This window comes from Oncorhynchus nerka, linkage group LG4 (genome assembly GCF_034236695.1).
Source record: "Oncorhynchus nerka isolate Pitt River linkage group LG4, Oner_Uvic_2.0, whole genome shotgun sequence".
Taxonomy (NCBI): Eukaryota; Metazoa; Chordata; class Actinopteri; order Salmoniformes; family Salmonidae; genus Oncorhynchus; species Oncorhynchus nerka.
The window spans coordinates 8,262,604-8,282,651 of NC_088399.1; the positions used below are offsets into that span (position 1 = coordinate 8,262,604).

The window sequence follows — 20,048 nt, forward strand, 5'->3', positions numbered from 1 at the left end:
CTTCCCTGTATCGAGTCAAGGAGATGTTTTGCATTATTCTAAAGGACTAGTGGACATGTAGCATGTTTTCGTTTCCCTGACAATACATTTGATTAGTAACAGAGTTATTGTAAATCAAGCAGTCCCATAACAGCCTCTGACACCAAAAGGTGTGCAGTCAAATGATTTGCCGCTGATAAATAGGCACAACAAACTCATCATTACACTATTGAGTCTCAAAATTAAATCAACCTCATCATCATTCAGTTAGGCCTAATTTAAATTAGATTGTGAAGTAAGGTGCACAATTATCGGCCATTCATCCATTTGTTATTCATTCAGTGAGGAGAGAATGTCACATTACCGTCACAATGGCTGGGTGCAAACATCCTACAGCACATTGTCTTGGCGCCTGACTGGGTACCAATGTCCTACAGCACATTGTCTTGGCGCCTGGCTGGGTACCAACATCCTACAGCACATTGTCTTGGCGCCTGACTGGGTACCAACGTCCTACAGCACATTGTCTTGGAGCCTGGCTGGGTACCAACATCCTACAGCACATTGTCTTGGAGCCTGGCTGGGTACCAACGTCCTACAGCACATTGTCTTGGAGCCTGGCTGGGTACCAACGTCCTACAGCACATTGTCTTGGAGCCTGGCTGGGTACCAACGTCCTACAGCACATTGTCTTGGAGCCTGGCTGGGTGCCAACATCCTACAACACATTGTCTTGGAGCCTGGCTGGGTACCAACATCCTACAGCACATTGTCTTGGACCCTGGCTGGGTACCAACGTCCTACAGCACATTGTCTTGGAGCCTGGCTGGGTGCCAACATCCTACAGCACATTGTCTTGGAGCCTGGCTGGGTACCAATGTCCTACAGCACATTGTCTTGGAGCCTGGCTGGGTACCAATGTCCTACAGCACATTGTCTTAGCGCCTGGCTGGGTACCAATGTCCTACAGCACATTGTCTTGGAACCTGGCTGGGTACCAACATCCTACAGCACATTGTCTTGGAACCTGGCTGGGTACCAACGTCCTACAGCACATTGTCTTGGAGCCTGGCTGGGTACCAACGTCCTACAGCACATTGTCTTGGAACCTGGCTGGGTACCAACATTCTAGAGCACATTGTCTTGGAGCCTGGCTGGGTACCAACGTCCTACAGCACATTGTCTTGGAGCCTGACTGGGTACCAACGTCCTACAGCACATTGTCTTGGAACCTGGCTGGGTACCAACATTCTAGAGCACATTGTCTTGGAGCCTGGCTGGGTACCAACGTCCTACAGCACATTGTCTTGGAGCCTGGCTGGGTACCAACATCCTACAGCACATTGTCTTGGAGCCTGGCTGGGTACCAACATCCTACAGCACATTGTCTTGGACCCTGGCTGGGTACCAACGTCCTACAGCACATTGTCTTGGAGCCTGGCTGGGTGCCAACATCCTACAGCACATTGTCTTGGAGCCTGGCTGGGTGCCAACATCCTACAGCACATTGTCTTGGAGCCTGGCTGGGTACCAACATCCTACAGCACATTGTCTTGGACCCTGACTGGGTACCAACGTCCTACAGCACATTGTCTTGGAGCCTGGCTGGGTACCAACGTCCTACAGCACATTGTCTTGGAGCCTGGCTGGGTACCAACGTCCTACAGCACATTGTCTTGGAGCCTGACTGGGTATCAACGTCCTACAGCACATTGTCTTGGAGCCTGGCTGGGTATCAACGTCCTACAGCACATTGTCTTGGAGCCTGGCTGGGTGCCAACATCCTACAGCACATTGTCTTGGAGCCTGGCTGGGTACCAACATCCTACAGCACATTGTCTTGGAACCTGGCTGGGTACCAACATCCTACAGCACATTGTCTTGGAACCTGGCTGGGTACCAACGTCCTACAGCACATTGTCTTGGAGCCTGGCTGGGTACCAACGTCCTACAGCACATTGTCTTGGAGCCTGGCTGGGTACCAACGTCCTACAGCACATTGTCTTGGCGCCTGGCTGGGTACCAACATCCTACAGCACATTGTCTTGGAGCCTGGCTGGGTACCAACATTCTACAGCACATTGTCTTGGAACCTGGCTGGGTACCAATGTCCTACAGCACATTGTCTTGGCGCCTGACTGGGTACCAATGTCCTACAGCACATTGTCTTGGAGCCTGACTGGGTACCAACATCCTACAGCACATTGTCTTCTTGTGCCAACGTCCTACAACACATTGTCTTGGAGCCTGGCTGGGTACCAATGTCCTACAGCACATTGTCTTGGAGCCTGGCTGGGTACCAACGTCCTACAGCACATTGTCTTAGCGCCTGACTGGGTACCAACATCCTACAGCACATTGTCTTGGAGCCTGGCTGGGTACCAACGTCCTACAGCACATTGTCTTGGAGCCTGGCTGGGTACCAACGTCCTACAGCACATTGTCTTAGAGCCTGACTGGGTACCAACGTCCTACAGCACATTGTCTTGGAGCCTGGCTGGGTACCAATGTCCTACAGCACATTGTCTTGGAGCCTGGCTGGGTACCAACGTCCTACAGCACATTGTCTTAGCGCCTGACTGGGTACCAACATCCCACAGCACATTGTCTTGGAGCCTGGCTGGGTACCAACGTCCTACAGCACATTGTCTTGGAGCCTGACTGGGTACCAACGTCCTACAGCACATTGTCTTGGAGCCTGACTGGGTACCAACATCCTACAGCACATTGTCTTGGAGCCTGGCTGGGTACCAACGTCCTACAGCACATTGTCTTGGACCCTGACTGGGTGCCAACATCCTACAGCACATTGTCTTGGAGCCTGGCTGGGTACCAACATCCTACAGCACATTGTCTTGGAGCCTGGCTGGGTACCAACGTCCTACAGCACATTGTCTTGGACCCTGACTGGGTGCCAACATCCTACAGCACATTGTCTTAGCACCTGGCTGGGTAGCAACGTCCTACAGCACATTGTCTTGGAGCCTGACTGGGTACCAATGTCCTACAGCACATTGTCTTGGAGCCTGACTGGGTACCAACATCCTACAGCACATTGTCTTGGAGCCTGGCTGGGTGCCAACGTCCTACAGCACATTGTCTTGGAGCCTGGCTGGGTACCAACGTCCTACAGCACATTGTCTTAGAGCCTGGCTGGGTACCAATGTCCTACAGCACATTGTCTTGGAGCCTGACTGGGTACCAACATCCTACAGCACATTGTCTTGGAGCCTGGCTGGGTGCCAACGTCCTACAGCACATTGTCTTGGAGCCTGGCTGGGTACCAGGGTCCTACAGCACATTGTCTTGGCGCCTGACTGGGTACCAATGTCCTACAGCACATTGTCTTGGAGCCTGGCTGGGTGCCAACGTCCTACAGCACATTGTCTTGGAGCCTGGCTGGGTACCAATGTCCTACAGCACATTGTCTTGGAGCCTGGCTGGGTACCAACGTCCTACAGCACATTGTCTTGGAGCCTGGCTGGGTACCAACATCCTACAGCACATTGTCTTGGAGCCTGGCTGGGTACCAACATCCTACAGCACATTGTCTTGGAGCCTGGCTGGGTACCAACATCCTACAGCACATTGTCTTGGAACCTGGCTGGGTACCAACATCCTACAGCACATTGTCTTAGAGCCTGGCTGGGTACCAACGTCCTACAGCACATTGTCTTGGAGCCTGGCTGGGTACCAACGTCCTACAGCACATTGTCTTGGAGCCTGGCTGGGTACCAATGTCCTACAGCACATTGTCTTAGAGCCTGACTGGGTACCAACGGGGGGGTAATTTTAACCCACTTTTTTCCCCACTCTGTGATTACGATCTTGTCTCATCACTGCAACTCCCCAATAGGCTCGGGAGGCGAAGGTTGAGTCATGCGTCCTCCGAAACATGACCCCCAAACCGCTCTTCTTAAACACCCGCACGCTTAACCCAGAAGCCAACTGCACCAATGTGTCAGAGGAAAACACTGTTCAACTGACGACAGAAGTCAGCCCGCAGGAGCCTGGCCCGCCTCAAGGAGTCACTAGAATGCGATGAGCCCCGGCCAAACCCTTCCCTAACACGGACGATGCTGGGCCAATTGTGCGCCGCCCTATGGGACTCCTGGTCACGGCTGGTTGTGACACAGCCTGGGATCGAACCCCAGGCTGTAGTGACGCCACAACACTGCGACACTCAGGATTACTTTCTTTACTAAATCAAACGTCAGTGGCCGTTGGCGGTTCTAGTGTTAACACTATTATGCATTCCCGAATCAAACTGTGCTGGATCTGATATGTCCTTACCAGCAACTACGGTGGATGCAGCCAGGCCAGTGCAGTACAGTTTAGCTCAGTTGGGCTCAGTAGTTTGAAAATCCCTTCATCGATAAGAGAGTATTTGAGAGTGTCTGTGGGTGATTGTGGCTGAGGGGGTGAAGCTGACAATAAGGAAATCCTTCTCTAACGGGTATATACTAAACTCAGCAAAGATTATCAAAGATAATTTGTAGAAATCCAAATAACTTCACAGATCTTTATTGTAAAGGGTTTAAACACTGTTTCCCATGCTTGTTCAATGAACCATAAACAATTAATGAGCATGCACCTGTAGAACGGTCGTTAAGACACTAACAGCTTACAGACGGTAGGCAATAAAAGTCACAGCTATGAAAACTTAGGACATATAAGAAGCCTTCCTACTGACTCTGAAAAACACCAAAAGAAAGACGCCCGGGGTCCCTGTTCATCTGCGTGAATGTGCCTTAGGCATGCTGCAAGGAGGCATGAGGACTGCAGACGTGGCCAGGGAAATAAATTCCAATGTCCTGTCATGATGTGGCCCTTTCTGGGTGTAGATCATAGCTTCTCACTCTCTCCTACACCCAGGTTCTGTTATCTAAATTCCTGGCGGCGACTCTCTCCCCATTTTCATGCAGTAGGGAGAGAGAGAGTTCCACAGTAGAACAAAGGAACTCCCGACAAATTCTGCTACATTCCAGAATTTGAGACTGGAAAAATATCCATATTTTGGAGAATGTGTAAATGGTCGGTGGAGAAGCCAGGTACGACCCGGTCCGTTTTGTTTCATGTTTGTGACCTCATGAAAGACAATTTCAGCCACATTTTTAAAAATTTTTGTACCTTTATTTAACTAGGCAAGTCAGTTAAAGAACAAATTCTTATTTTCAATGACGGCCTAGGAACAGTGGGTTAACTGCCTGTTCAGGGGCAGAACGACAGATTTGTACGTTGTCAGCTCGGGGGTTTGAACTTGTAACCTTCCGGTTACTAGTCCAACGCTCTAACCACTAGGCTACCCTGCCGCCCCACATTACCCTAACTCTGTTTATACAGGCGCCTCCATTATGAGGTTTGCATCTAATTATTGTATACAATGAATGAGTAAAGATGAAACTATTTGTGAAATTATGTAATGTGAAACCTTTAATGGGAGATAATTGTAATTCCCTTTAAAGTTTAACTAAGTCATTGGCCCGCCCCCGTGAGCACAGACATGATCAGGCATCATAGAACCGCCTTTTCTACTATTACGAATAAAAGCCCCTCCTAAGAAAATCCTCTTCAGACCACACGTATCTCGGTGGAAACTGAGGTGGAAACTGAGGTGGCACAGGTTTGAGTACTAAGATTAAGCAAACCCACAGCGTGAGCTGTGATTGCAAATAGTTATTGAATTCCTAACCACACGGCTGGAAATGGTTAAACTCTGAGACCATCGATCCCTACAGAATAAGAGCAAATCTTAGATACTAATTACTAGTCTACAGGTTGAAATGATGTAAACCTGGGATGCGGATACCGACAAACACCGAAACATCTATTCTATGAAACCATTTCTGAATGGTACTCTGAAGTATCCAAACTAACCACGAAATAGTTTGATCTTCAGGGAAACAAAGAGAGAGACGATGATGAACTGACTCTCCAGCAGACGGACTGACGATTTCAACAGAGATCCCAACGACACCTGAGCGTAAATATATATTTATTGCAATTATTTCCCAATGAGTGAGCGTTCATGTGCAAAGGATTAGCATTTCAATGAATATAATTATCAACTGTGTGTTGTGACCCCTTTAGTCTTTCCCGCTCAGTCCACACCCACTTCCCTTTGTCCACACCCACTTCCCAGTCCACACCCACTTCCCTTTGTCCACACCCACTTCCCAGTCCACACCCACTTCCCTTTATCCACACCCACTTCCCTTTGTCCACACCCACTTCCCTTTGTCCACACCCACTTCCCTTTATCCAGCACGCCGTCATATCGGCTTAGCCCACTAGGGAATCTTACCTATAATTTGTTAGTAACAGATCTACTGTTTGTGCATTTCTGTGATTATTTAGTTAGTTAGTAAATAAATTATTAAAAACTGTATGGATGATTCCTAGTAAAGGCTGGGTTCGTGCAGATAACCAACAATTTACGACATTTGGAATGAGACTGACGTGAGGTAAAGGATAAGTCATTAATTAAAATATCTGAAAGTTATATTAGGAAAATTATAACTTTGTAATCTGAAGATTATCCTTGGTGCCCCGACTTCCTAGTTATTAACATTTACATGATTAGTTTAATCACGTAATAATAATTACAGAGAATTGATTTGATAAAATAAGTCTTCACTTTTAATGATGCCAAAGACACGACAGCCGTACTGTGAGACGCCTAAGACAACACTACAGGTAGACAGGACGGACAGCTGATCGTCCTCGCAGTGGCAGACCACGTGTAACAACACCTGAACAGAATCGGTACATCCGAACATCACACCTGCGGGACAAGTACAGGATGGCAACAACTTCCCGAGTCACACCAGGAATGCACAATCCCTCCATCAGTGCTCAGACTGTCCACAATAGGCTGAGAGAGGCTGGACTGTGGGCTTGTAGGCCTGTTGAAGTCACCAGACTTCCCCGGCAACAACGTCGCCTATGGGCACAAACCACCGTCGCTGGACCAGACAGGGCTGGCAAAAAGTGCTCTTCACTGACGAGTCGCTGTTTTGTCTCACCAGGGGTGATTGTCGGATTCGCATTTATCATCGAAGGAATGAGCGTTACACCGAGGCCTGTACTCTGGAGCGGAACCGATTTGGAGGTGGAGGGTCCGTCTTGGTCTGGGGCGGTCTGTTACAGCATCATCGGACTGAGCTTGTTGTCATTGCAGGCAATCTCAACGCTGTGCGTTACAGGGAAGACATCCTCCTCCCTCATGTGGTACCCTTCCTGCAGGCTCATCCTGACATGACCCTCCAGCATGACAATGCCACCAACCATACTGCTCGTTCTGTGTGTGATTTCCTGCAAGACAGGAATGTCAGTGTTGTGCCATGGCCAGCGAAGAGCCCGGATCTCAATCCCATTGAGCACGTCTGGGACCTGTTGGATCGGAGGGTGAGGGCTAGGGCCATTCCCCGCAGCAATGTCCGGGAACTTGCAGGTGCCTTGGAGGAAGAGTGGGGTAACTTCTCACAGCACGAACTGGCAAATCTGGTGTAGTCCATGAGGAGGAGATGCACTGCACTACTTACTGCAGCTGGTGGCCACACCAGATACTGACTGTTTTGATTTTGAACCCCACTTTGTTCAGGGACACATTATTCAATTTCTGTTAGTCACATGTCTGTGGAACTTGTTCAGTTTATTGTCTCAGTTGTTGAATCTTGTTATGTTCATACAAATATTTACACATGTTAAGTTTGCTGAAAATAAACGCAGTTGACAGTGAGAGGACGTTTCTTTTTTTTGGTGAGTTTATACAGCCTTCTGTCACTGAAACAAGTCTGTTGGTTTACTCTCTGCTGCTGCTAACATGCATAGAATAACTGATCTAACATACCATATAGCTTTCCATCTTTTCACCGTGTAACTTAACCTGGCATCTGAAGATTTAATCTACACTTGAGTTGAGCACACCAATTTATTTTTGTGTGGTGAAGCTGACTTGTCCGTAAAAACGAGGGGAATGTTGTACTCTTACCATATTTGCAGGACATCTGCAGGTCAGAGATCACCCTCAGCAAATTGTTCATCTGATTGGTCCTCTGCTCTGTCTCGATGATGCTATCCGATGCCGGATAGGCCGAGTCGATGTAGATCATGTCCAATAGGTAGATGCCTGCAGGGGGAGAGGGGAGGGACCAGAGGAAGGGGAGGAGTTAGTGGTCTCCTGTGCACAACTTCATTAATATGAATTATGTGACAGACGTACAGTGTCTTGGTTAGATAAGTTTTCAAACATGTTTGAATCACCTTTGGCAGCGATTACAGCTGTGAGTCTTTCTGGGTAAGTCTCTAAGAGCTGTGAGTCTTTCTGGGTAAGTCTCTAAGAGCTTTGCACACCTGGATTGTACAATATTTAAAGTTCTTCAAGCTCTGTCAAATTGGTTGTTGATCATTGCAATGACAGACATTTTCAAGTATTGCCACAGATTTTCAAGCCGATTTAAGTCAAAACTGTAACTAGGCCACTTAGGGACATTCAATGTCGTCTTGGTAAGCAACTCCAGTGTATATTTGCCCTTGTGGTTTAGGATATCGTCCTGCTGAAAGGTGAATTCATCTCCAGCCACCACCATTCTTGAAAATATGACGAGTGGTACTCAGTGAAATGATGCGTTGGATTTGCCCCAAACATAACGCTTTGTATTCAGAACAAAGTGAATTTCTTTGACATTTTTTTTGCAGTTTTACTTTAGAGTGCCTTACTGCAAACAGGATGCATGTTTTTGAATATTTGTTATTCTGTACAGGGTTCCTTCTCTTCACTCGGTAAATTAGGTTAGTATTGTAGAGTAACTACAATGTTGTTGATCCATCCTCAGTTTTCACCAATCACAGCTATTAAATTCTGTAACCGTTTTTAAGAAGTCACCATTGGCCTCCTGGTGAAATCCCTGAGCGATTTCCTTCCTCTCCAGCAACTGAGCTAGGATGGACACCGGTATCTTTGTAATGACTGGGTGAATTGATACCATTCACATAATACAATTAACAACTGCTACAATAAAGGATATATATTTTATAATACAAAGTAACTCAATTATGAAATAGCGCCCCCTTCTGTGCACATTCAGTAATACCGTATACCCCGGTATGGTACAGAAACGGTATGGCGGTATGCACATCTGCATACCACCCGACCATATTGAGGAGCTGTGTTGAGTACTGGAGTGAGTCAGTCCTCTTAGTGCAGCTCAAACCACATTATTTCACTATAGTCTTATGTTGTACGGCTGCTTGGTTTTCCATTCAACTTGCCTCCTAAACTTAGCCTGGTTGGACCAGACTGAATGCTGTGCTCACCGTGCTTTAGCCAGGCTATCTTAAGCTGTCTGAGGAAATCACATACTGTTGTGTACAGTACTCTTGAGTCTGGTCAGACTGTTAGTGAAATCACATACTGTTGTGTACAGTACTCTTGAGTCTTGTCAGACTGTTAACTTCATTTTTTGCTAACAAATCAAAACAACATTTTCTTCTGGGTTCCAATATTATTTCATCTTGTTCTGTTAACCTTTAGTTCATATAGGCTCTTTGTTCCAGACGTTTCTGTTGTTAACCTTTAGTTCATATAGGCTCTTTGTTCCAGACGTGTCTGTTGTTAACCTTTAGTTCATATAGGCTCTTTGTTCCAGACGTGTCTGTTGTTAACCTTTAGTTCATATAGGCTCTTTGTTCCAGACGTGTCTGTTGTTAACCTTTAGTTCATATAGGCTCTTTGTTCCAGACGTGTCTGTTGTTAACCTTTAGTTCATATAGGCTCTTTGTTCCAGACGTGTCTGTTGTTAACCTTTAGTTCATATAGGCTCTTTGTTCCAGACGTGTCTGTTGTTAACCTTTAGTTCATATAGGCTCTTTGTTCCAGACGTGTCTGTTGTTAACCTTTAGTTCATATAGGCTCTTTGTTCCAGACGTGTCTGTTGTTAACCTTTAGTTCATATAGGCTCTTTGTTCCAGACGTGTCTGTTGTTAACCTTTAGTTCATATAGGCTCTTTGTTCCAGACGTGTCTGTTGTTAACCTTTAGTTCATATAGGCTCTTTGTTCCAGACGTGTCTGTTGTTAACCTTTAGTTCATATAGGCTCTTTGTTCCAGACGTGTCTGTTTTCTCCCTCCGCTACGGTAGTCAAGCATCTTGGAAACATATACAGTTTGCACAAAGGTCTTAAGTAACCGTTTTATGTAACCGATGTAACCGATGTAACCGTTTTATAAAAGAGACAGTGATACAGAACCCAGATCTTAATGCTGCCTGTGTGTGTGTGAGAATCTACAGCATAACAGATGTCTGTTTGATCGTATATACAACGCGGTAGGAAATTAAGACTAGAGATTCTTAGCACAATGCTGACTTTTACTGTTGTGTTGGAAGTTCAGGCTGTCTTAGTCTTTGTTGTTGGGCATGTGTTGTCTCAATCCTCCTGTACAGCCATCTATTGTTTTACAGGCTGGAGGCCTAGGATTTTACACTCACGAAATGCTGCAAAGTACCCCCACCCCTTTCTGTTCTCTCACACACTAGTTCTACCCCCCTTCTGTTCTCTCACACACTAGTTCTACCCCCTTTCTGTTCTCTCACACACTAGTTCTACCCCCCTTCTGTTCTCTCACACACTAGTTCTACCCCCCTTCTGTTCCCTCACACACTAGTTCTACCCCCCTTCTGTTCTCTCACACACTAGTTCTACCCCCCCTTTCTGTTCTCTCACACACTAGTTCTACCGTTGGGCCCCCCCTTCTGTTCCCTCACACACTAGTTCTACCCCCCCTTCTGTTCCCTCACACACTAGTTCTACCCCCCTTCTGTTCTCTCATACACTAGTTCTACCCCCTTCTGTTCTCTCACACACTAGTTCTCCCCCCCACCACCACAACAGAACACTAGTATGTTGCCTTGTCGAATGCATTCCACATATACTGGACACTGTCACCAGTCTGACGTATGGACAAAGTCGGCATGTCTGTACAACCTCTGCACATGACTGAAGGCATTATACTTCTTATACGTTATACTTATATTTCTGAAGGCATTATACATTTATTTATATATTATGCTCTTCATGTGTTCGAATGAATATAAAATGTTACAGAAAGAAAACTATGAAGCCCTCCCAGCAGAAGTGGCACGATAGTTGGGAGTAACATTATAAAAATGATGAATTAAAGTGAAAATGAGTTGTACACCTGGTCTTTTACCTGTAACCATGCTCTGCAATGTGTCAAACCAGTCAAAACACACCATGCTCTGCAATGTGTCAAAATACACCATGCTCTGCAATCTGTCAAAACAGTCAAAACACACCATGCTCTGCAATGTGTCAAACCACACCATGCTCTGCAATGTGTCAAACCACACCATGCTCTGCAATGTGTCAAACCAGTCAAAACACACCATGCTCTACAATGTGTCAAACCAGTCAAAACACACCACGCTCTGCAATGTGTCAAACCAGTCAAAACACACCATGCTCTGCAATGTGCCAAAACACACCATGCTCTGCAATGTGTCAAAACAGTGAAAACACACCATGCTCTGCAATGTGTCAAAACACACCATGCTCTGCAATGTGCCAAAACACACCATGCTCTGCAATGTGTCAAAACAGTGAAAACACACTATGCTCTGCAATGTGTCAAAACACACCATGCTCTGCAATGTGTCAAAACACACCACGCTCTGCAATGTGTCAAAACACACCACGCTCTGCAATGTGTCAAAACACACCACGCTCTGCAATGTGTCAAAACACACCACGCTCTGCAATGTGTCAAAACACACCACGCTCTGCAATGTGTCAAAACACACCATGCTCTGCAATGTGTCAAACCAGTCAAAACACACCATGCTCTACAATGTGTCAAACCAGTCAAAACACACCATGCTCTGCAATGTGTCAAACCAGTCAAAACACACCATGCTCTGCAATGTGCCAAAACACACCATGCTCTGCAATGTGTCAAAACACACCACGCTCTGCAATGTGTCAAAACACACCACGCTCTGCAATGTGTCAAAACACACCACGCTCTGCAATGTGTCAAAACACATGGGCTCTGCAATGTGTCAAAACACACCACGCTCTGCAATGTGTCAAAACACACCACGCTCTGCAATGTGTCAAAACACACCATGCTCTGCAATGTGTCAATACACACCATGCTCTGCAATGTGTCAAAACACACCATGCTCTGCAATATGTCAAAACACACCATGCTCTGCAATATGTCAAAACACACCACGCTCTGCAATGTGTCAAAACACACCACGCTCTGCAATGTGTCAAAACACACCATGCTCTGCAATATGTCAAAACACACCACACTCTGCAATGTGTCAAAACACACCACGCTCTGCAATCTGTCAAAACACACCACGCTCTGCAATGTGTCAAAACACACCATGCTCTGCAATGTGTCAAATAGTCAAAACACACCATGCTCTGCATTGTGTCAAAACAGTCAAAACACACCATGCTCTGCAATGTGTCAAAACACACCATTCTCTGCAATGTGTCAAATAGTCAAAACAAGCAGAGAAGCGGCAAGGACTGTTCCCCATTTCCTGCCCTTATTCTGTGCAGAGGGAAAAACATGGCACGCATGAAACGCAACCTAGAAAAACATCTGCTGACCTTTTTATTGAATGGATGTCAGACTTTTCCTACCACTCGACTCTGTATCCTAACCAGCTACTTTCACCCAGAAGACATGTGTATACATAGTGGGCAGCGAAGCCGGTGAGTCTTTCTTGGTTGCCCCTCAATTGCAAGGGGGTTGGGCATCATCTTCCCACCTCTTTCTGGAAGGGGGGACAACAACAACAAGGCAAATAAGAACATTGTTTATTTTTCGAGCCAGACTGTGGGCCTGTCAGTGGTGGTATGGAGTGTAGTGGAGGAGAACAGAGGAGAATGGGCCTGTCAGTGGAGGAGAACAGAGGAGAATGGGCCTGTCAGTGGAGGAGAACAGAGGAGAATGGGCCTGTCAGTGGAGGTATAGAGAGTAGTGGAGGAGAATGGGCCTGTCAGTGGAGGTATAGAGAGTAGTGGAGGAGAATGGGCCTGTCAGTGGAGGTATAGAGAGTAGTGGAGGAGAATGGGCCTGTCAGTGGAGGTATGGAGAGTAGTGGAGGAGAATGGGCCTGTCAGTGGAGGTATGGAGAGTAGGAGGAGAATGGGCCTGTCAGTGGAGGTATGGAGAGTAGTGGAGGAGAATGGGCCTGTTAGTGGAGGAGAACAGAGGAGAATGGGCCTGTCAGTGGAGGAGAACAGAGGAGAATGGGCCTGTCAGTGGAGGAGAACAGAGGAGAATGGGCCTGTCAGTGGAGGTATGGAGAGTAGTGGAGGAGAATGGGCCTGTCAGTGGAGGTATAGAGAGTAGTGGAGGAGAATGGGCCTGTCAGTGGAGGTATGGAGAGTAGTGGAGGAGAATGGGCCTGTCAGTGGAGGAGAACAGAGGAGAATGGGCCTGTCAGTGGAGGTATAGAGAGTAGTGGAGGAGAATGGGCCTGTCAGTGGAGGTATAGAGAGTAGTGGAGGAGAACAGAGGAGAATGGGCCTGTCAGTGGAGGTATGGAGAGTAGTGGAGGAGAATGGGCCTGTCAGTGGAGGTATAGAGAGTAGTGGAGGAGAATGGGCCTGTCAGTGGAGGTATAGAGAGTAGTGGAAGAGAATGGGCCTGTCAGTGGAGGTATGGAGAGTAGTGGAGGAGAACAGAGGAGAATGGGCCTGTCAGTGGAGGTATAGAGAGTAGTGGAGGAGAACAGAGGAGAATGGGCCTGTCAGTGGAGGTATGGAGAGTAGTGGAGGAGAATGGGCCTGTCAGTGGAGGTATAGAGAGTAGTGGAGGAGAATGGGCCTGTCAGTGGAGGTATAGAGAGTAGTGGAGGAGAACAGAGGAGAATGGGCCTGTCAGTGGAGGTATAGAGAGTAGTGGAGGAGAACAGGAGAATGGGCCTGTCAGTGGAGGTATGGAGAGTAGTGGAGGAGAATGGGCCTGTCAGTGGAGGTATAGAGTAGTGGAGGAGAACAGAGGAGAATGGGCCTGTCAGTGGAGGTATAGAGAGTAGTGGAGGAGAATGGGCCTGTCAGTGGAGGTATAGAGAGTAGTGGAGGAGAATGGGCCTGTCAGTGGAGGTATAGAGAGTAGTGGAGGAGAATGGGCCTGTCAGTGGAGGTATGGAGAGTAGTGGAGGAGAATGGGCCTGTCAGTGGAGGTATGGAGAGTAGGAGGAGAATGGGCCTGTCAGTGGAGGTATGGAGAGTAGTGGAGGAGAATGGGCCTGTCAGTGGAGGAGAACAGAGGAGAATGGGCCTGTCAGTGGAGGTATAGAGAGTAGTGGAGGAGAATGGGCCTGTCAGTGGAGGTATAGAGAGTAGTGGAGGAGAATGGGCCTGTCAGTGGAGGAGAACAGAGGAGAATGGGCCTGTCAGTGGAGGTATAGAGAGTAGTGGAGGAGAATGGGCCTGTCAGTGGAGGTATAGAGAGTAGTGGAGGAGAATGGGCCTGTCAGTGGAGGTATAGAGAGTAGTGGAGGAGAATGGGCCTGTCAGTGGAGGTATGGAGGTATAGAGAGTAGTGGAGGAGAATGGGCCTGTCAGTGGAGAGTAGTGGAGGAGAATGGGCCTGTCAGTGGAGGTATAGAGAGTAGTGGAGGAGAATGGGCCTGTCAGTGGAGGTATAGAACAGTGGGAGAATGGGCCTGTCAGTGGAGGTATAGAGAGTAGTGGAGGAGAATGGGCCTGTCAGTGGAGGTATAGAGAGTAGTGGAGGAGAATGGGCCTGTCAGTGGAGGTATAGAGAGTAGTGGAGGAGAACAGAGGAGAATGGGCCTGTCAGTGGAGGTATAGAGAGTAGTGGAGGAGAATGGGCCTGTCAGTGGAGGTATAGAGAAGAGTGGAGGAGAATGGGCCTGTCAGTGGAGGTATAGAGAGTAGTGGAGGAGAACAGAGGAGAATGGGCCTGTCAGTGGAGGTATAGAGAAGTAGTGGAGGAGAATGGGCCTGTCAGTGGAGGTATAGAGAGTAGTGGAGGAGAACAGAGGAGAATGGGCCTGTCAGTGGAGGTATAGAGAGTAGTGGAGGAGAATGGGCCTGTCAGTGGAGGTATAGAGAGTAGTGGAGGAGAATGGGCCTGTCAGTGGAGGTATGGAGAGTAGTGGAGGAGAATGGGCCTGTCAGTGGAGGTATAGAGAGTAGTGGAGGAGAATGGGCCTGTCAGTGGAGGTATAGAGAGTAGTGGAGGAGAATGGGCCTGTCAGTGGTGGAGGTATAGTATAGAGAGTAGTGGAGGAGAATGGGCCTGTCAGTGGAGGTATAGAGAGTAGTGGAGGAGAACAGAGGAGAATGGGCCTGTCAGTGGAGGTATGGAGAGTAGTGGAGGAGAATGGGCCTGTCAGTGGAGGTATAGAGCGTAGTGGAGGAGAATGGGCCTGTCAGTGGAGGTATAGAGAGTAGTGGAGGAGAACAGAGGAGAATGGGCCTGTCAGTGGAGGTATAGAGAGTAGTGGAGGAGAACAGAGGAGAATGGGCCTGTCAGTGGAGGTATGGAGAGTAGTGGAGGAGAATGAGCCTGTCAGTGGAGGTATGGAGAGTAGTGGAGGAGAATGGGCCTGTCAGTGGAGGTATGGAGAGTAGTGGAGGAGAATGGGCCTGTCAGTGGAGGTATAGAGAGTAGTGGAGGAGAATGGGCCTGTCAGTGGAGGTATAGAGAGTAGTGGAGGAGAATGGGCCTGTCAGTGGAGGAGAACAGAGGAGAATGGGCCTGTCAGTGGAGGTATAGAGAGTAGTGGAGGAGAATGGGCCTGTCAGTGGAGGAGAATGGGCCTGTCAGTGGAGGAGAACAGAGGAGAATGGGCCTGTCAGTGGAGGTATGGAGAGTAGGAGGAGAATGGGCCTGTCAGTGGAGGTATGGAGAGTAGTGGAGGAGAATGGGCCTGTCAGTGGAGGTATAGAGAGTAGTGGAGGAGAATGGGCCTGTCAGTGGAGGTATAGAGAGTAGTGGAGGAGAATGGGCCTGTCAGTGGAGGAGAACAGAGGAGAATGGGCCTGTCAGTGGAGGTATAGAGAGTAGTGGAGGAGAATGGGCCTGTCAGTGGAGGTATAGAGAGTAGTGGAGGAGAATGGGCCTGTCAGTGGAGGTATAGAGAGTAGTGGAGGAGAATGGGCCTGTCAGTGGAGGAGAACAGAGGAGAATGGGCCTGTCAGTGGAGGTATAGAGAGTAGTGGAGGAGAATGGGCCTGTCAGTGGAGGTATAGAGAGTAGTGGAGGAGAATGGGCCTGTCAGTGGAGGTATAGAGAGTATTGGAGGAGAACAGAGGAGAATCGGCCTGTCAGTGGAGGTATAGAGAGTAGTGGAGGAGAATGGGCCTGTCAGTGGAGGTATAGAGAGTAGTGGAGGAGAATGGGCCTGTCAGTGGAGGTATGGAGGAGAAGTAGTGGAGGAGAATGGGCCTGTCAGTGGAGGTATAGAGAGTAGTGGAGGAGAAGTGGAGGAGAATGGGCCTGTCAGTGGAGGTATAGAGAGTAGTGGAGGAGAATGGGCCTGTCAGTGGAGGTATAGAGAGTAGTGGAGGAGAACAGAGGAGAATGGGCCTGTCAGTGGAGGTATGGAGAGTAGTGGAGGAGAATGGGCCTGTCAGTGGAGGTATAGAGAGTAGTGGAGGAGAATGGGCCTGTCAGTGGAGGTATAGAGAGTAGTGGAGGAGAATGGGCCTGTCAGTGGAGGTATGGAGAGTAGTGTGGAGGAGAATGGGCCTGTCAGTGGGAGGTAGTAGAGAGTAGTGGAGGAGAACAGAGGAGAATGGGCCTGTCAGTGGAGGTATGGAGAGTAGTGGAGGAGAATGGGCCTGTCAGTGGAGGTATAGAGAGTAGTGGAGGAGAATGGGCCTGTCAGTGGAGGTATAGAGATGGGCCTGTAGTGGAGAGAACAGAGGAGAATGGGCCTGTCAGTGGAGGTATAGAGAGTAGTGGAGGAGAACAGAGGAGAATGGGCCTGTCAGTGGAGGTATGGAGAGTAGTGGAGGAGAATGGGCCTGTCAGTGGAGGTATAGAGAGTAGTGGAGGAGAACAGAGGAGAATGGGCCTGTCAGTGGAGGTATAGAGAGTAGTGGAGGAGAATGGGCCTGTCAGTGGAGGTATAGAGAGTAGTGGAGGAGAATGGGCCTGTCAGTGGAGGTATAGAGAGTAGTGGAGGAGAATGGGCCTGTCAGTGGAGGTATGGAGAGTAGTGGAGGAGAATGGGCCTGTCAGTGGAGGTATGGAGAGTAGTGGAGGAGAATGGGCCTGTCAGTGGAGGTATGGAGTGGAGTAGTGGAGGAGAATGGGCCTGTCAGTGGAGGAGAACAGAGGAGAATGGGCCTGTCAGTGGAGGTATAGAGAGTAGTGGAGGAGAATGGGCCTGTCAGTGGAGTATAGAGAGTAGTGGAGGAGAATGGGCCTGTCAGTGGAGGTAGAACAGTAGTGGGAGAACAGAGGAGAATGGGCCTGTCAGTGGAGGTATAGAGAGTAGTGGAGGAGAATGGGCCTGTCAGTGGAGGTATAGAGAGTAGTGGAGGAGAATGGGCCTGTCAGTGGAGGTATAGAGAGTAGTGGAGGAGAATGGGCCTGTCAGTGGAGGTATAGAGAGTAGTGGAGGAGAATGGGCCTGTCAGTGGAGGTATAGAGAGTAGTGGAGGAGAATGGGCCTGTCAGTGGAGTAGAAGTGGAGGAGAATGGGCCTGTCAGTGGAGGTATAGAGAGTAGTGGAGGAGAATGGGCCTGTCAGTGGAGGTATAGAGAGTAGTGGAGGAGAATGGGCCTGTCAGTGGAGGTATAGAGAGTAGTGGAGGAGAATGGGCCTGTCAGTGGAGGTATAGAGAGTAGTGGAGGAGAATGGGCCTGTCAGTGGAGGTATGGAGAGAGTAGTGGAGGAGAATGGGCCTGTCAGTGGAGGTATAGAGAGTAGTGGAGGAGAATGGGCCTGTCAGTGGAGGTATAGAGAGTAGTGGAGGAGAACAGAGGAGAATGGGCCTGTCAGTGGAGGTAGTAGAGAGTAGTGGAGGAGAATGGGCCTGTCAGTGGAGGTATAGAGAGTAGTGGAGGAGAATGGGCCTGTCAGTCAGAGGAGAATGGAGGTATAGAGAGAGTGGAGGAGAACAGAGGAGAATGGGCCTGAGTGGAGTATAAGTAGTGGAGGAGAATGGGCCTGTCAGTGGAGGTATAGAGAGTAGTGGAGGAGAATGGGCCTGTCAGTGGAGGTATAGAGTAGTAGAACAGAGGAGAATGGGCCTGTCAGTGGAGGAGAGAGTAGTGGAGGAGAATGGGCCTGTCAGTGGAGGTATAGAGAGTAGTGGAGGAGAATGGGCCTGTCAGTGGAGGTATAGAGAGTAGTGGAGGAGAATGGGCCTGTCAGTGGAGGTATAGAGAGTAGTGGAGGAGAATGGGCCTGTCAGTGGAGGTATAGAGAGTAGTGGAGGAGAACAGAGGAGAATGGGCCTGTCAGTGGAGGTATGGAGAGTAGTGGAGGAGAATGGGCCTGTCAGTGGAGGTATGGAGAGTAGTGGAGGAGAATGGGCCTGTCAGTGGAGGTATAGAGAGTAGTGGAGGAGAATGGGCCTGTCAGTGGAGGTATAGAGAGTAGTGGAGGAGAACAGAGGAGAATGGGCCTGTCAGTGGAGGTATAGAGAGTAGTGGAGGAGAACAGAGGAGAATGGGCCTGTCAGTGGAGGTATGGAGAGTAGTGGAGGAGAATGAGCCTGTCAGTGGAGGTATGGAGAGTAGTGGAGGAGAATGGGCCTGTCAGTGGAGGTATGGAGAGTAGTGGAGGAGAATGGGCCTGTCAGTGGAGGTATAGAGAGTAGTGGAGTGGGAGAATGGGCCTGTCAGTGGAGGGAGAGTAGTGGAGGAGAATGGGCCTGTCAGTGGAGGTATAGAGAGTAGTGGAGGAGAATGGGCCTGTCAGTGGAGAGTATAGAGAGTAGTGGAGGAGGAGAATGGGCCTGTCAGTGGAGGTATAGAGAGTAGTGGAGGAGAATGGGCCTGTCAGTGGAGGAGAACAGAGGAGAATGGGCCTGTCAGTGGAGGTATAGAGAGTAGTGGAGGAGAATGGGCCTGTCAGTGGAGGTATAGAGAGTAGTGGAGGAGAATGGGCCTGTCAGTGGAGGTATAGAGAGTAGTGGAGGAGAATGGGCCTGTCAGTGGAGGAGGAGTAGTGGAGGAGAATGGGCCTGTCAGTGGAGGAGAAGTAGTGGAGGAGAATGGGCCTGTCAGTGGAGGTATAGAGAGTAGTGGAGGAGAATGGGCCTGTCAGTGGAGGTATAGAGAGTAGTGGAGGAGAATGGGCCTGTCAGTGGAGGTATAGAGAGTAGTGGAGGAGAATGGGCCTGTCAGTGGAGGAGAGAGTAGTGGAGGAGAATGGGCCTGTCAGTGGAGGTATAGAGAGTAGTGGAGGAGAATGGGCCTGTCAGTGGAGGTATAGAGAGTAGTGGAGGAGAATGGGCCTGTCAGTGGAGGTATAGAGAGTATTGGAGGAGAACAGAGGAGAATCGGCCTGTCAGTGGAGGTATAGAGAGTAGTGGAGGAGAATGGGCCTGTCAGTGGAGGTATAGAGAGTAGTGGAGGAGAATGGGCCTGTCAGTGGAGGTATAGAGAGTAGTGGAGGAGAATGGGCCTGTCAGTGGAGGTATAGAGAGTAGTGGAGGAGAACAGAGGAGAATGGGCCTGTCAGTGGAGGTATAGAGAGTAGTGGAGGAGAATGGGCCTGTCAGTGGAGGTATAGAGAGTAGTGGAGGAGAATGGGCCTGTCAGTGGAGGTATAGAGAGTAGTGGAGGAGAATGGGCCTGTCAGTGGAGGTATGGAGAGTAGTGGAGGAGAATGGGCCTGTCAGTGGAGGTATGGAGAGTAGTGGAGGAGAATGGGCCTGTCAGTGGAGGTATAGAGAGTAGTGGAGGAGAATGGGCCTGTCAGTGGAGGTATAGAGAGTAGTGGAGGAGAACAGAGGAGAATGGGCCTGTCAGTGGAGGTATAGAGAGTAGTGGAGGAGAACAGAGGAGAATGGGCCTGTCAGTGGAGGTAT

The 20,048-nt window shown here is 48.9% G+C and overlaps 1 protein-coding gene across 2 annotated transcripts in view; it reads right to left on the reverse strand.

The window, feature by feature from the left end:
• LOC115117730 (ras-specific guanine nucleotide-releasing factor RalGPS1-like) overlaps window positions 1-20,048 on the reverse strand; it is a 311,343-nt gene that overhangs the window by 56,264 nt on the left and 235,031 nt on the right. For both annotated transcript variants that reach the window (XM_065017198.1, XM_065017197.1), the window contains exon 9: window positions 7,973-8,110. In XM_065017198.1, the coding sequence (XP_064873270.1) occupies window positions 7,973-8,110 (138 nt within the window). The remainder of the gene's footprint in view (window positions 1-7,972; window positions 8,111-20,048) is intronic.